Source organism: Pollicipes pollicipes, unplaced genomic scaffold (assembly GCF_011947565.3).
Source record: "Pollicipes pollicipes isolate AB1234 unplaced genomic scaffold, Ppol_2.1 Scaffold_3087;HRSCAF=3621_pilon_pilon_pilon, whole genome shotgun sequence".
In the NCBI taxonomy this organism is placed as follows: Eukaryota; Metazoa; Arthropoda; class Thecostraca; order Pollicipedomorpha; family Pollicipedidae; genus Pollicipes; species Pollicipes pollicipes.
In genome coordinates, this window is record NW_023596225.1 from 27424001 (window position 1) to 27437644 (window position 13644).

Here is a 13644-nt window from a genome sequence, read left to right on the forward strand (position 1 = left end):
GCTAACGCCCTGCGGACTATGGAGACTGCAACGTCTTCTATGGAGTTTTTTCCTAAGATTTGCGGGTGCGCATGTTTAAAAAACTGCGTTACATAGATTGTATCACTCATCTACTCTGACTGAGTGGTGAAAATTTCCAGACAAACATGGTTAGGTCATGTTAATAGACATTGCTAACCACTCGATCTGCAATCCAATTTTCATCTTCAAATTTTAATGAAGCGTTTCGATCTAATACACCTTCGCGGTGCCCTTAATGTCTGCAGCGCCCAGATCAAATTCTGACAATACTTCTGAATTCCATCGGTTTGGAAAGTCCTCAGCGTAGAAGGATGGGCAATGGAATGTCCGTTGGGCCAATTCATGCCTAAGGTAGGCAGCCTCCCGGAGGCTATTTTTCTGCTGTGGTGTGGTGTGAGGGAAGTGAATTTTGAAAAAAAGATACTGTTGCAGGTGTCCAACAAATGCTTCACACACCAACCAGTAGTAATGCTGATCCAGAAATATGCGGCAAAGCAGCCATGCGATCAGTTCAGTCAGTCACGCGGGAGACAGCCGGGCCAGGGCACTGGCCGCCGACGGCGGACGGGAACAGGGCCAAGATAACAAGCATATGGCAGACGGGCCTTCATTATGTGACTTAGTTTTTAAAAGAGAATCTCCAGGTTTACGGTTTTATCACAATGTTTTTGAAAGTTTCAAGCTTCTGAATTTGTTCCCGGCTAAAATGATGCGACACGTCTTATCTTTTGAAGAAAAGCCAGCAAAATCAAGGCACATGAAAAATCTATCGCAGCATGAGCCATCGATTCACTTTCAAAATTCTCACCAGCCTACGTCCAGGCCGTATGTTGGCATCTACCCTGTGGAGGCAGATACCTCCTTAATGATCCAAAACACCCGCCCGCTCGTGGAAGTTCGCCTCCCCAGAAAAGCCAATGTTAAGATGGATAAATAATCTTGGGAAGCTGGACAGCCTTATATGCAGAATGACAAATGAGTCGAATGGGCCAGACTGCACCGGCAAGAAACAGATTTGGAGGCACATCTAGCATGACAGCCATGATATTTGAATGAAAAGCGATGACAAACTCCATCTCCGACCCACGGTCATCGGGCTTGTTTCCCAGAAAAAGCTTTTGAAGTACACCCTGAGCTTGGCCCCCACACAACATTACAGAACACATACATTGGAAAGCGAGGCGATTGAACTAAATTACTTTCATAGTGACGGGCACGGGTTCGAATAGATTTGTCCCGCAGCAGTGGTAACTTCAAATCGAAGTTCTGTGCAATTCCGAAACATCTAGAGAAAACAGGTATTGCTGATTAAATCGTACGCGTCTGATCTAGCAGTAAGTGAAACCTACAGGAAAGGTAAAATATTTCCTTAGTTTGGCGGGTGAAATGTTCACGATACTCTAGTCGACGCGACAAGATTGATAGACACGATGCAAATAATGTTTTTGTTTTTGGATCTTAGATAAGCATATCATCATTGCGTCAACTGATTCTACAGAAAAATGCGCAGTGGCATAACCGAACATTTTGGAGGGTTATCTCGTGAGGATAGAGCCATTTAGAGAAAGTGGTGCTGCTGGTGAACGTATACCACCCTTATCTATTTGTTTCTGGAACTAAATTTAGTTTGTATAGGAAGAAAATGTATAGTCCGTTTAAAATTCAAAGTTTCTCCCAGGCCATGAGGATCTGCCACGGGCAGCAAAAAATGTGGATTTTGTTTTGATGGGCCCGCGGGTATCTTGTGTAGAGCGTCACCATCCAATGCGTGTTGCTCTAAGGTAAGTAGCTTTGTCTGTGGCTGGATGGAGACTACACTGCAGGGTGACAGGTAAATATGCTCACGGTTATTCGGAGTCCGCCACGCTCTTGTGCACAAAGTTCTCGGCCTGGATAGTTTGCTGTGTGATGGGTCATACTCTTCTGTTCTGACGGTGCTGAACTCGTCATTAGTGTAAATTCTTTGAGCTCAAATGTTATTGGCTGAAGGGATAAGCAAGGAATCTGGGGCATCATTGTGTGGAAAATGTTAACTTTGTTTTGCAAGCGTTAGTGACGTGTCGCAGATTTGTGTAATGGCAATTTCCTAAGTTCTCCATCCAACTTAATGCCGTGCGTGCCCAGCCCATATACGGCGCCAGCGCAGGGGCGTGTGTGCTGATTGCAACGCACGCAGTTACAACTGCGCGCCCTGCGGTCCGATAACTGGGGCCGGACGGCCGTTCCGATGACGTCATTACCGCCTCCGTGCGCCGGCCCCCGCGTGAGGCAGCTGTTTCCTGGCCCGGGGCAGGTGCACGAAAGCGTTGGCTGAGCCGATCAACTGCCAGCTACATTATTATTGCAAATGGGATTCAGCAGAAATGCTCGCATAGTTTGGTACTGTAATAGCACGGGTCAGAGCAACTCTTAAGTCATGTCCCATTTGTCTCTGACCCACATAACAAAAGGACGATCACGCCTTTTGTCTTCATGTTCTTTCCGTCGATGGTTCACGAGGAGAAAGGTAGACATTATTTCCGTCTACGTTGAAAACAATCTCTAAGCATGGCTTACAGCTTAGTACCCTCCATCTTTTCCAAGCATGACTGGTTTGATCGCTTTCATCACATCATCTTTCGGTACATCAGTGCATCTTTTACCAAGCCTGGTACATTATCCCCTTTAAAAAAAAATGCACACTTGAAAAACAGCCTAGGATGTCTTGCCAATGCCAACCACTCAAGCGTTTTCAAGATAGTTTTGCGAAGTTTGTCTGTTCAACATCCCCATGCCGTTTGTGTCCCTGCAGCTCCCCTTTGTTGTGCGCCTGTGTGTTCCCAAGCAACGGAGCACGAGAAGCCGGTGGTGGGTCGGGTGGGGCCCGCTCTTACCCGAGAAAGACTCGCCCTTACCACCACGGTACAGGTCAGATGCAGAGCGTCAGATGCAAGGACAGATGTAAAGGCCAGACGCAGATGCAGTCATTTTCCCGCTTTTATCAAGACGTCCCATATGTTTCAACCGAGGGATGGCAGGCATTGAGGCTGATGAACGGCGCTGCAGCTCCAGCTCCAACCCCATTCCACCTCATCACATCACATCTTTCGCCAATGAGTTGCCTACACCTCGTCGCTGCCGGGGTCCTCTTTCCATGACAGACGGACAGCGCGGGCCCAGCGCCGCTTGACAGTACGAAACGGCGGCGAAGAACGCGCCTGCGAAGCAGTCGTTAAACCAAAAAATCGCCAGTCACGCCGCTGCCGCCACCCTCTGACTCGTTGGTGAACTCGAGCTTGTCAACGTTTCCGCCCCGTGACGCTGCAGACGGACCGGGTCGTCGGTGGTTTGCGCTGCTCTTGGCCTGGGCGCTGCTGGTACAGCGGCACGCTTGGAGAGCTGGCGGCTTTCGGACCCGCCTCTTCCACATCTCGCCCGACGCGAGGTGGCTGCCTGGACGGACGCCCTCCGGTGGCGCCACCAGGGTTTCGACAAGGAGGGGCCCAAATCGGGGCGTGGGTAGGGTCCAAGCCGAAGGGCCCGACTTCATCGCTATAGGGCTTTAATTTGCTTCAATGTATTGGATTGTGGGCGCAGGCGCCGTAACATCCAACAGCGCTTTAGAATTAGTTATGATCGGTCTCTGCGGGTGTGACCGAACGTGTTGGTCCTCAGGTCTCCAGTGCAAACGGACGACGTTGTAAAACGGGAATGGCTGCCGAACTCCCTTTGTTCAAACGTCACCTCACATTATTCCCCGCCGTTGGACGCTCGCCGCCTGGTGCACAAAGTACAGCAGCATTAAACAATTCTTCAAAGCAGCTTACGCCATGGGGACCGAGCGAGATTCACGGCATTGCTTGAGCGTCATCGCAATATTGGTGCCCCAAAAGGGCACCGCCGCTGCCACATATTTGCTCGATATGACCCCGCTTCTACGCATCCTTCAGTGCATCTGCCTCGTCAGCGCGGGGCAAAATGATCGGGAGCATTTAAAAATAGTTGCAATCGGTTTCTGTAAATGGCAGATGCGTGCAAAGTATCCGAAAACCGACCCTGCAGCAGCTGCATATTTTCTATTTAATTTGATCATATTGCAGTGTGTTCCTGATACGGACTGGTTGGTAGCGGATCTGGTGTAATGTTCGACAAAGCTTTGAAGGAAGTTACAATCAGTCTCTGCAAGCGTGCACGGGCGTGTTAGGTCTGGCCTCTAGTGTAATACGACGCTATCAGAAAACCGTTCGGGATGCCGGAGTCTCTCTCCCTCACGTGGCCTTCTGACGTCACATTCTTCAACACCTAATTCACAGGGTGAGTTGGTTTGTGCGTGAACTCACTTAGGTCAAGGTTTGAGATTATTAGGTCGTGACCTGCGGGTCAAAGTAGGTCAAACAATGTCAAACCCCAGGCTGGTCTCCAAAGTACCCCCCGAACCCAAATAGCTCTTCTAAGCAAAAAGGTACATGCTAATTTAAGGTAACGACCTTGTTCGACATTTTTAAGGTTGTGGTGACCAAAATCATACAAGACTGCTTTGAGTTTTACATTTGAATAGGCAACACAAATTACGCTAGACAGTATGATGCCAAAAACAAAATGTTGACCTAGGTCACGTTATGTCGGTGACCTATTCTGACCTATAAGAAGTCCATAGAATATGTACAAAACGTATCCTGCCATCAACAAATTCGAAATAAGCACCAGAAACTACTCTTTACAGCAAGCCCTAGCAATGGCACAGGGTGGTTTTGACCTTGGTCTGACCTTCATACCTGACCCTAGGTCAATAAAGTTTCTTCATTCAATTGCTATATTGCCTAAGAAAGTATTTCACAGATGTATGGGTTTGGCTAACACTCCGTAGTTGCATCAGATTGAACGATTCCCTAGACAATGACTTCGCCGAATCCATGGCCTAACTTTGTGCTGCCGTATGTCAGCGACCTTGCAATGCAAATTTTTGACGCCAAACGATCCGCTATTAAATTGTCTACAGCTATACAAAATTTTGGCGCGACTACGTCGCACCGTTCAGAGACCATTCCCGAAAACCCTTCGGGAGGGTCAAGTTGACCTGCGAGCGCGTTTTAGCCAATTGGAACGCTATTGTGAATCGCCCACCAAGCACCAGCAAGCCGCCAGCATTAAAACTTACATCCGGCAGCTAGGTGAAACAAACACGAACCGATGGATGGGCCGTTGTCGGATACTTTGCGATGACACTAAAGCATTAGTGTCAGGCACGCTTCGTCACACTCAAAGAGATCAATTTTAACAATTTTCAAACGACGCCGCGCTTCTCAAGGCACACTCTGAGTGTTCCGTCACTTTCCTTGGTGCAGTTCATGCTGTTGACCCAGTCAACAGCCAAAAGAGACCAACGGGGGGGGGGGGGGGACAAGATATTAAACGAACTGGACTTTGGCTCCTCAGACGGTAATATTGGCTCCGGCAACTACGTTCATTCGCGATGAAGGCATTATTTTCTTGCAAGCGATATGCGTGGATTTGGTGGGACACACATTCAGAATTATCAAGTCAATTTATTTGAAATCTAAGCACCACTATGGTCGGCAAGCTGCTGCGAAGAACAAAAGTCCATCCCCAGAATCCTGGTGGACTTGGTGCTTTTCGGCGACGTAGATGGACATCTACTGCAATTGGAATTTCCTCATACGGCGCAATGGCGCTGTAAAGTTAATCTAAAGGGTCCTGAAAGCTTTGGCAACTAGCTTTGGCGCTGTATGTGGCAACGTAGTTCAACTTGTTCCGACAAAAGGCGGATCATTCTTCTTGCAATGGAATTTGTTCTAATTGGGGGGGGGGGGTGGGGGTGGGGGTGGGGGGGATTGGGGGTGAGGGCATGCCTCCTCTTCCCCGTTCTGGAGGTCGCGGGCCCCTCCTCTAAATTTGTCACTTAAAGACAGTCACCGGGATTCTAAAATATAAAAACGACCCCGAACCATCGAGATAGGATCCTGAGGAAAAACGTGCTCCCGCATGGGCAGTCATGGCCCTATTTCTGTTAGATATTTATTCCACCGGAGGTTGTCTTAAGACTTCTAGACCTTAGGAAAGAGCTTTATGGATGTCATGACTCTCGGAGAAAAACGCTTGAAAAAAAACAGAGCGACGAAGTGGTAAGGAGTCTCTTGACTGGAGGACACCTTGTGACCCGATTTGGCCCCCTCCTGGGCTAAATTCTGGCTACGCGACTGAAGAGGCGTGAATAGCCTCTGGGCGCGAAAGGGCCCTCATTCAAGGTCAAACTCTGTGAGGGGCCCTATCTTTAGGCCAACAATTCCGTAAACAAGCCTGTGTGGAGATAAAGAGCGGGTCCTTTTGGCGATAAGAATTTCAGGATAATCCCAGATTCGCCCTCCTTTCTGCTCAAAGCTGGGGGAGGCGGGGGAGGGGGGAGGGACTGAAGCCCCTTTGAATAACACACTACACCCCGGCTTTTAAGCTAATATCACAGCGGCAAATGCAATACATGGGCAGATGAAACGGTGCTTCACCCGTGCTTTTATGGAAAGACAATTCTTATTGAGGCGATCTAAGGTCTAGGGCAACTATTACAGCGGTAAGAATGTCCAAATGAATACATCTGAGAGAAGATCTGAGTCTGGAATGCCCAAAGCGAATGTATTTGAAAGAACATCCGAGCCCGAAATGTCCAAAAAGAATGTATGGAAGCAGCATTCGCGGTTTTTCCCCATGCATTGCCAACCTTAGGTTTCCTGAATATATTGAAAGGATGGCGCCTTAGAGTACGTAATGGCATCGCAAGACGCATGGAGTAAATTGCCGCAATGGCGCTCATATTGGACTTCTACGTTTCTGAAAATGCAAAACGTCCATTTCTGACACAATTTGACGATTGAAAGACTAATCTTCCCCCTTTCTAAGATGCTCTCAGTATCCTCTTTTTAATACTTAAGTTTCATGGATGCCTGTGTGCTGTTTTCGGTGCGCTTATTTGCTCTAACAATATACGCTCGGATGTTTTCCACATACGGGGCCAAATGTAACCTTGAAGGCTCTGTCAATGGGCAGTCAGCATGACATAACATAATGGCGCCTTGGTCCACCTCAATGGCGCCGTGCGAGGACGAGAAAGACGCGCTGTAATGGCGCCCAGGCTGGACGTATTTCTTTCATAAAATGGAAAATGTCAATTTCTGGCCTATTCTCACCACAAAGTCAGCGTAACTGCATTGAACTGATATGCTGTCAAGCTCCTCTTTCACTTAGAGAAAGATTCGTGGTTGTTTGCATGCCGTTTAGTACCGAAACCTAAAACTGAAGATGCTTGTTAAGACCAAACGAAAGTTATATGATTCTCAAAAATCTTAACGCAAAACTTGGAATTCGAAAATGGAAAAGGTTGTGCTACAAGAATATGAGAGCACATGAATGCGTCTAAATAGCTCAGCGTATCTAGAACAAGGACAGCATAACTTGACGTACTTTATGCACGCTAATGCCGACCAATTTCTTTAGCCGAAACGAAAAATAGAATTAGTTTTTAATGCTAACGCAAAGGTATTTTGGACGCTTACGGCACCAACGTCCAAAGCGAGCGCTCACAAATGTCTTTTTTATCTCATAAACCAAACGAGTGTGACAAAAACAGGAGATATGTCTTAAAGTGGTGCTGCTGATTAGGACACTTTAAAGGCGGTTGCTGTTATTCAAAACAGTGGCTGATTGAGACACAACACATATTTTCATGATTGTGTCCACGTACGGCGCCAAAACCGGCGCCAAATCAGGGCCGATTTTCGCCCGAGGGCGTTTCCCCTGTACAGTGCCAAACAGTCCAGTTGGGCGCCAAAAACACCACTACCGGCGCCAATGCCATTCCCCGCGGGGCACCGACGACTGGTGACGTCACGGCGCGCCAGATCGACTGCCGGGATCAGCTGACGCCCGACCAGCGACGAACACGCCGCGGAAGAGCGTCGCTGGCGGCGGACAGGGGCGGCGCGAGGGCGCGTCATTGCGATAGGGGTCCTGACGATGTGGTGCGGCGGAGGGCGGTCTGACCGGCGTGCGGCGCTCTGGAGCGCCGGCTCCGCGACCCGTCCTGACACGGCCGCCGCCCGGCTGCTATGACGCTTGCCCCAAGGTCGCGCAGATCAATGCCTCGCCCGGCGAGCAGCGTCAGAAATCACCGGACATGGAGTGGGTGAGTTGTGTTCTGTGCTTGTCGGCTTTGAAGTAGTTTAGCACTTCATGAAAGGTGTGGTCAGACGCGTAAGCAGAAATTTGCAATGAAGAGGAATGGGGCACAAGTAAAAAAGCTTACGCGGAAATTTAGTTCAGCACGCCGCATGCGCATGCTCTTTTTGCGTTGCGTAAAACAACATGACATGTTCTTGATCTGTTGAGTCCTGTGTATCTACCTCGGAGGTTTATTTGCCCACATGTATTCACGTACATATGATGCATGTAATGCATTTGATATAGGTGGCACGTGTCCGCCCCCGGGGCCTTACATGAAGATTCCGCTGGTCTTGACATTTTTGGTGGAATGTTCCAGCTTATTCCAGCACATTAATCAGTTTCGATGCCCCTGTACTGCATTGCATACCATTACATCGGAGACTACATCATCGTTATGAGGCATACTATGTCACGCTGAACGACAAACTTTTCGGGATGGACTTAAACTGACGTAATATAAATTCCCTGCATGTGGAGGACGTTTAAAACTTGTTCATTGTCTAAAAATGTTGTTCATTATCTAAAACTTGTTTATTATCTAACTTCCTGCCCTAGCAGTGCTGCACTGTCAGATTGTGGTCTGTTCAGTTTCTCTCATTCGGACCTCTCGCTCCGAGGTGCGATTGTGACGTGATTACGATGTCTTATAAAATGCGCCTTCTAATCCTGTCAATGCAATATGCTTTTATGTGCCAGTGTCTTGCGAGGATTAATGAAGTACGTCGATCGCCAATTGTATGGGAAGAATCGTTATCATCATACATTGCGTTGCTGCAAATTTTCACCAGTAGGTACTTGTTTGGTTCCAACGGTTCGTAACCCGTGCCCGGGGGTGACATTTTGTATATTTTTGGTGGGGCTGCTCCCCATGCTCCTCTGAGCCCCCTCAATGCACATGAGCAGCGAGTGAATGCTTGACCAAATAAATGCAGAACAGTCATCTGAAAGACTGGTCGCTAGATAATAGGTAATTAGTATGATGATAGTTATGAGCCGAATAGTATTCTGAGTGCGGAATGTTTTCGGCGCGCTGACTCCTTCATACATTTGGTGCGTCTGAAAAGTTAAATAATCTTTGTTTTCAAATGATGACGCTCGAGTTGGGATAAATATTATTTTTGACTGCAACGTGCAGGCGCCCTTTAGTGTACGGGGTGACCCAGATCAGATTCAACGCATGTTTTCCCCAACAGGGGCAAGTGTATTTGTCGCATAATCATAGCTTTGGTGGTTCTAAAACATGATCAGCGACAGTGGTAGTCATTAAATCCCTTAGTATGATTTACCAAGACGTTGTCCTGCTCTGTTCTGTCGGGTGGCCACCAGCATGGTGCCTAGTTCTGAGCTTTTCACAAAAGGTAGATCACATTTACTTGAAGTTGGATATCATAACAACGCAAGAATGAAATTGTGAGTCTACGAATCTGGTAAAATTCCAACATCGAGGACGCAACTTCTCAGGACCGAAATCCGGGGAGAAGTCAGATTTATGGGGCGGGTTAGGCCAGGCCTTTCCACTGAGCCCCCCAAAACGATTAAGGAAAGTGACACGCCTGCCCGTGCCTGTCGTGATTGAGGAAGACTGACCCTTCTCTTTGGAGTTTTGCCGATGTGCATGAATTACACCATGAGGCAACGGTCCGCGATGACTAAATTTATCACCAACTAGTGACTACTGAAGCACATGAGAACAGACAGCATGCCATCACATTTATGTGCGATGGAAGGATAGGCTCAAGGACGCGGGAACCGAAGGGGCGGTGGGACAACTCGCCTCTCGAACATGAAAGTTGGAAGTGGGATGGCGCCCCCCCACTTGGTGGGCCCGTGGAGACCCCGTTCTGGTAGGGTCCTTTGGTTAGGCCTATTCTGGACCGTAAAGGGATTATGTAAGCTGAGGACACTTCTTAGCCTGTAGGGGGGCCATTCTGACCTGTGCAAGGCACATGATTAACTTTGGAGGGCCCATTCCAGCCTGTGGAGGCTCTGACCTGAAAGCTGTCCATTATTGACTGTGGAGGGCTCATTGCAACCCGTAGACGACCGTTCTGATCTTTACAGAGGCCATTCTCGCATTCAGAGGGCCATTTTGATCCGTAGAGGGTCCATTTTTGTTTATAGAGGCCTCAGGCAGGTACCGGGCCTATTCTGGCCCGTAGAGGACCCAATGTTCCCTGTAGAGCGCCCCGTCTGACATGTAAAGGACATGTATCCTATGGAGCTCGTGTTCTGGCCTCTAGAGGGCTCATATAGGCCTGTAGTGGGCCCATTCCAACCTGTCGAGGGCCCGTTTTTGATGGTGGAGGGCTATTTTGTCCTGTAGAGGGCCTGTTCTGAATCTTATCGGCCTATTCTGACCTGTAGGGGCCTAGTACTGACTGTAAGCGGGCCATTCTGGCATTTAAGGAGCTTACTATATCATAAAAAACCATTTTGGCCTTTTGGAGTTTGCCCCCCCCCCCCCCAACTTGAACATAGTTCCCGCGCAATGCAGTTCGTGATCAGGAGTCAACTCACCTGGATAGCTAACAAAACAAAGCAGACCATAGTGGTGTGGCTGAAAAAAACTGATAATACCCTCTTACGATCGCACGTGTTGCAGGCACAGCATCAGCACTGGCTGCCTATTGGGCGAAGCACAATCAAATATCACGTGATCCATGAGGTGCCCGAGAACCCAGCGCAGGAGCCAAACGGAGAGAGACATGGCGCGCCATCCCCTGACAGTCCAGGTGAAATAGAGCACACCACTTCCCTTAAACAGCTCCCGGAAGCGGCCTCCGAAGCATGCGCCAAGAAACCAGCCGACCACTGGACCTGCTGTGACCCATCGCAAGCTGGACTGCTCTTAGCCTTCGGCTCAGGGTTTTTCGGCGCCACCTGCTTACTCCTCATCCAGTTGCTAGACCACTTTGACCCGGCCGAACTGGCGGCATTCCGTTTCGTCGGCTTCTTCGTGCCGAGCCTGGTGGCGGCGTTGCGTTCGGGGCATGACCTGTTCCCTGCGGGTCGGCGCTGCCTGCTACTCCTGCGCGCCCTGCTTGGCACCGCCGGCATTGTCTTCAAGTTCTACGCCCTGCGACACATGTCGTTGGCGGACGCCAGCGTCATCCTCGTCAGCGTGCCGGTGTTCGTGGCCATGTTCGCGCGCTGCTTCCTGCGCGAGCCGTGCGGCTGGCTGCACGTGGCCACGATCGGGGTCACGATGGTCGGCATGGTGCTGATCGTGCGGCCGCCGGTGCTGTTCGGCACCGACACGTCGCAGACGGATGTCAGCATCCTCGGCGCGGCGCTGGCCCTCACAGGCGCGCTGTTAATCGCCAGCAAGTACGTGGTGGTACGCATGCTGAAGGGCGTGCCACCGACCGTCATCATGACCTGCTTCTCGGGCGTGGCGACGCCGCTGGTGTTTGGCTTGTGCCTGGCAGTGGCACAGCTCAAGATACCGCGCTCGCTGCCCGAGGCGGCCATGCTTCTGACGTTCGTCGCCTCCAGCTTTCTGAGTCAGCTGTGCCTGACGTGCGCTTCCCTCGCCGAAGAGGCCGGTCTCGTGGCCACTGTACGTACCGTTTGCGAGGTGGTTTTCGCCGTCTGCTGGCAGTTTGTGCTGTTTGCTAAGGTGCCCGGCCCACTGACGGCCACCGGCATGGTGCTCGTCATCACTTCGGTAGTGCTCGTCGGGCTGAAGAAGTGGGTGGCCTCGCTGACCGAGGAGTCCAGCGTGCGCCAGCGGCTGTCCTGGCTCGTGTAGCCAATGCCCTTATGGGAACAGAATGTGGGAATTTGGTTAGGTAGATTGCAGAACGCACAAAATATGGAAAGCTGACATTGAAAGATATAACATAAAGATTGCGCGCTGATCTTTGTGAGCATAGCTTTGCGTTTGTGTTGATTGCTTTTGCACACGTTTCTTTGCTTTTACGCTAAGCGGGCTTCAGCCCGTCCCAAAAACCCACAAGCTATCTTGAGAATCAGGCACATGCATGATCAGGAATGACGACACCAAGTGTGTGGCCGGCAGCTGTCGCTGCCGGGCGGTACTAAGTTGTAATCGACACCTGCGGTAGCATGTTGCGTGTGATTAGTGTCGTGTGCGCCGCGCTGCGTAGGGCATGCAACGGAATTCCTCGTGAGTGGCTTGGAAAGGCAAGACTCTGCCCCTTTGGCTAACTGACAAGTCGCGGTAATGAATACGTGGTGCTATACTCAGCGACGAAAATGTTTTTTGCAAAAGCATATAAATTTTCGCCATGTGCGTATTTGACACGTGTTTCGGATAATCAGCGCAAGACGCAAGGGTCATCAAAAACGTGCGTATGACACACATCACTCAGCGAGTGTTTCCTCCCTTGCTACTTTGTGCGCATCTTCATGGCTGAAATGATCAATTGCGAGCAGCCTCGTTAGAATACGCCCATATTGATCACAATGAACAGGGATGTACCAAAAATGTTCGATACCAAAACAAATGTTTGATGTCTGCATGTTCTTATTATGGCAATAGCCGTGTTCACAAAGAATTACTTGCACATTTTTTGAAACATCTGTTGGAATATTTTGGCGTTTTTTCTAACCAAACTGCTTTTCCAAGGCGTTTTGGCTAAAAATGTGTTGCAGAGATTCCACATGTTTCTATGGACGCATAATTTGATATAAGTGCGATTAGCTTGTTAGAAAAGAGATCGTGCCCTTATGAGAAGGCATGATGCCAGATCTCTTCACACCGAAACTTCTCAAAACATTAAAAAAAAAACATTCGGTGGCATCTCTGACGCAGACACGATAACACAAACTCCTATAGCATTGTATCGTCCTTGTTCGCAGGTAAACAGTGCTTATAGGACTTGCTTACAGTACTTAAAGAGCTTGCTTACAGTATTTACAGAGCTTGCTCGCAGTGCGTAAAGGGCTTACAGAGCTCACGTACCTTAACATGACTCAAGATGAATATCCCTAAATGAAATGATCCTCAAAGCCCGCCTTGCTCCTCATAGCACCAATAACAATAATGATGCGGCAGCCGATATCCAACGCCTTTAACCGATTCAGATTACTGATTTCCAGGTCTAGGATTTTCCAAGAATTCGGGTGAACTTAAGGCATGGGCTGCACACAGGTTTGTAAAGAGTGTTGTCTGATATGAAAATGATTATTCCTAACTGGCCGCATGTGGTTTACCTACTACATGTTAACGGAATCGCTTGCAAAAAACATTTTTCTTGCCAGAGTTTACGGTGGCTACTAAAACTTAAAAGAAACATTAAAAACTCCTTAACAACCTTCCAGTGCATTAATCCATCGTGAAAACGGCTTATGTCGGTATGGTGGTGATGTATGATGGTGTATCTTGACGGTGATATGTGCTGGATTGCCTTGGTGGTGACACATGGTGATATTTATGGGTGATAGTAC

General features: G+C 49.0%; 1 protein-coding gene across 1 annotated transcript; it reads left to right on the plus strand.

The window, feature by feature from the left end:
• Window positions 1-8046: 8046 nt before the first annotated feature.
• Window positions 8047-13644, plus strand: LOC119089666 (solute carrier family 35 member G1). The gene is made up of 2 exons (XM_037212461.1): window positions 8047-8194; window positions 10835-13644. The coding sequence occupies exons 1-2, from the start codon at window positions 8186-8188 to the stop codon at window positions 11981-11983; spliced, it is 1158 nt and encodes a 385-aa protein (XP_037068356.1). The 5' UTR covers window positions 8047-8185; the 3' UTR covers window positions 11984-13644.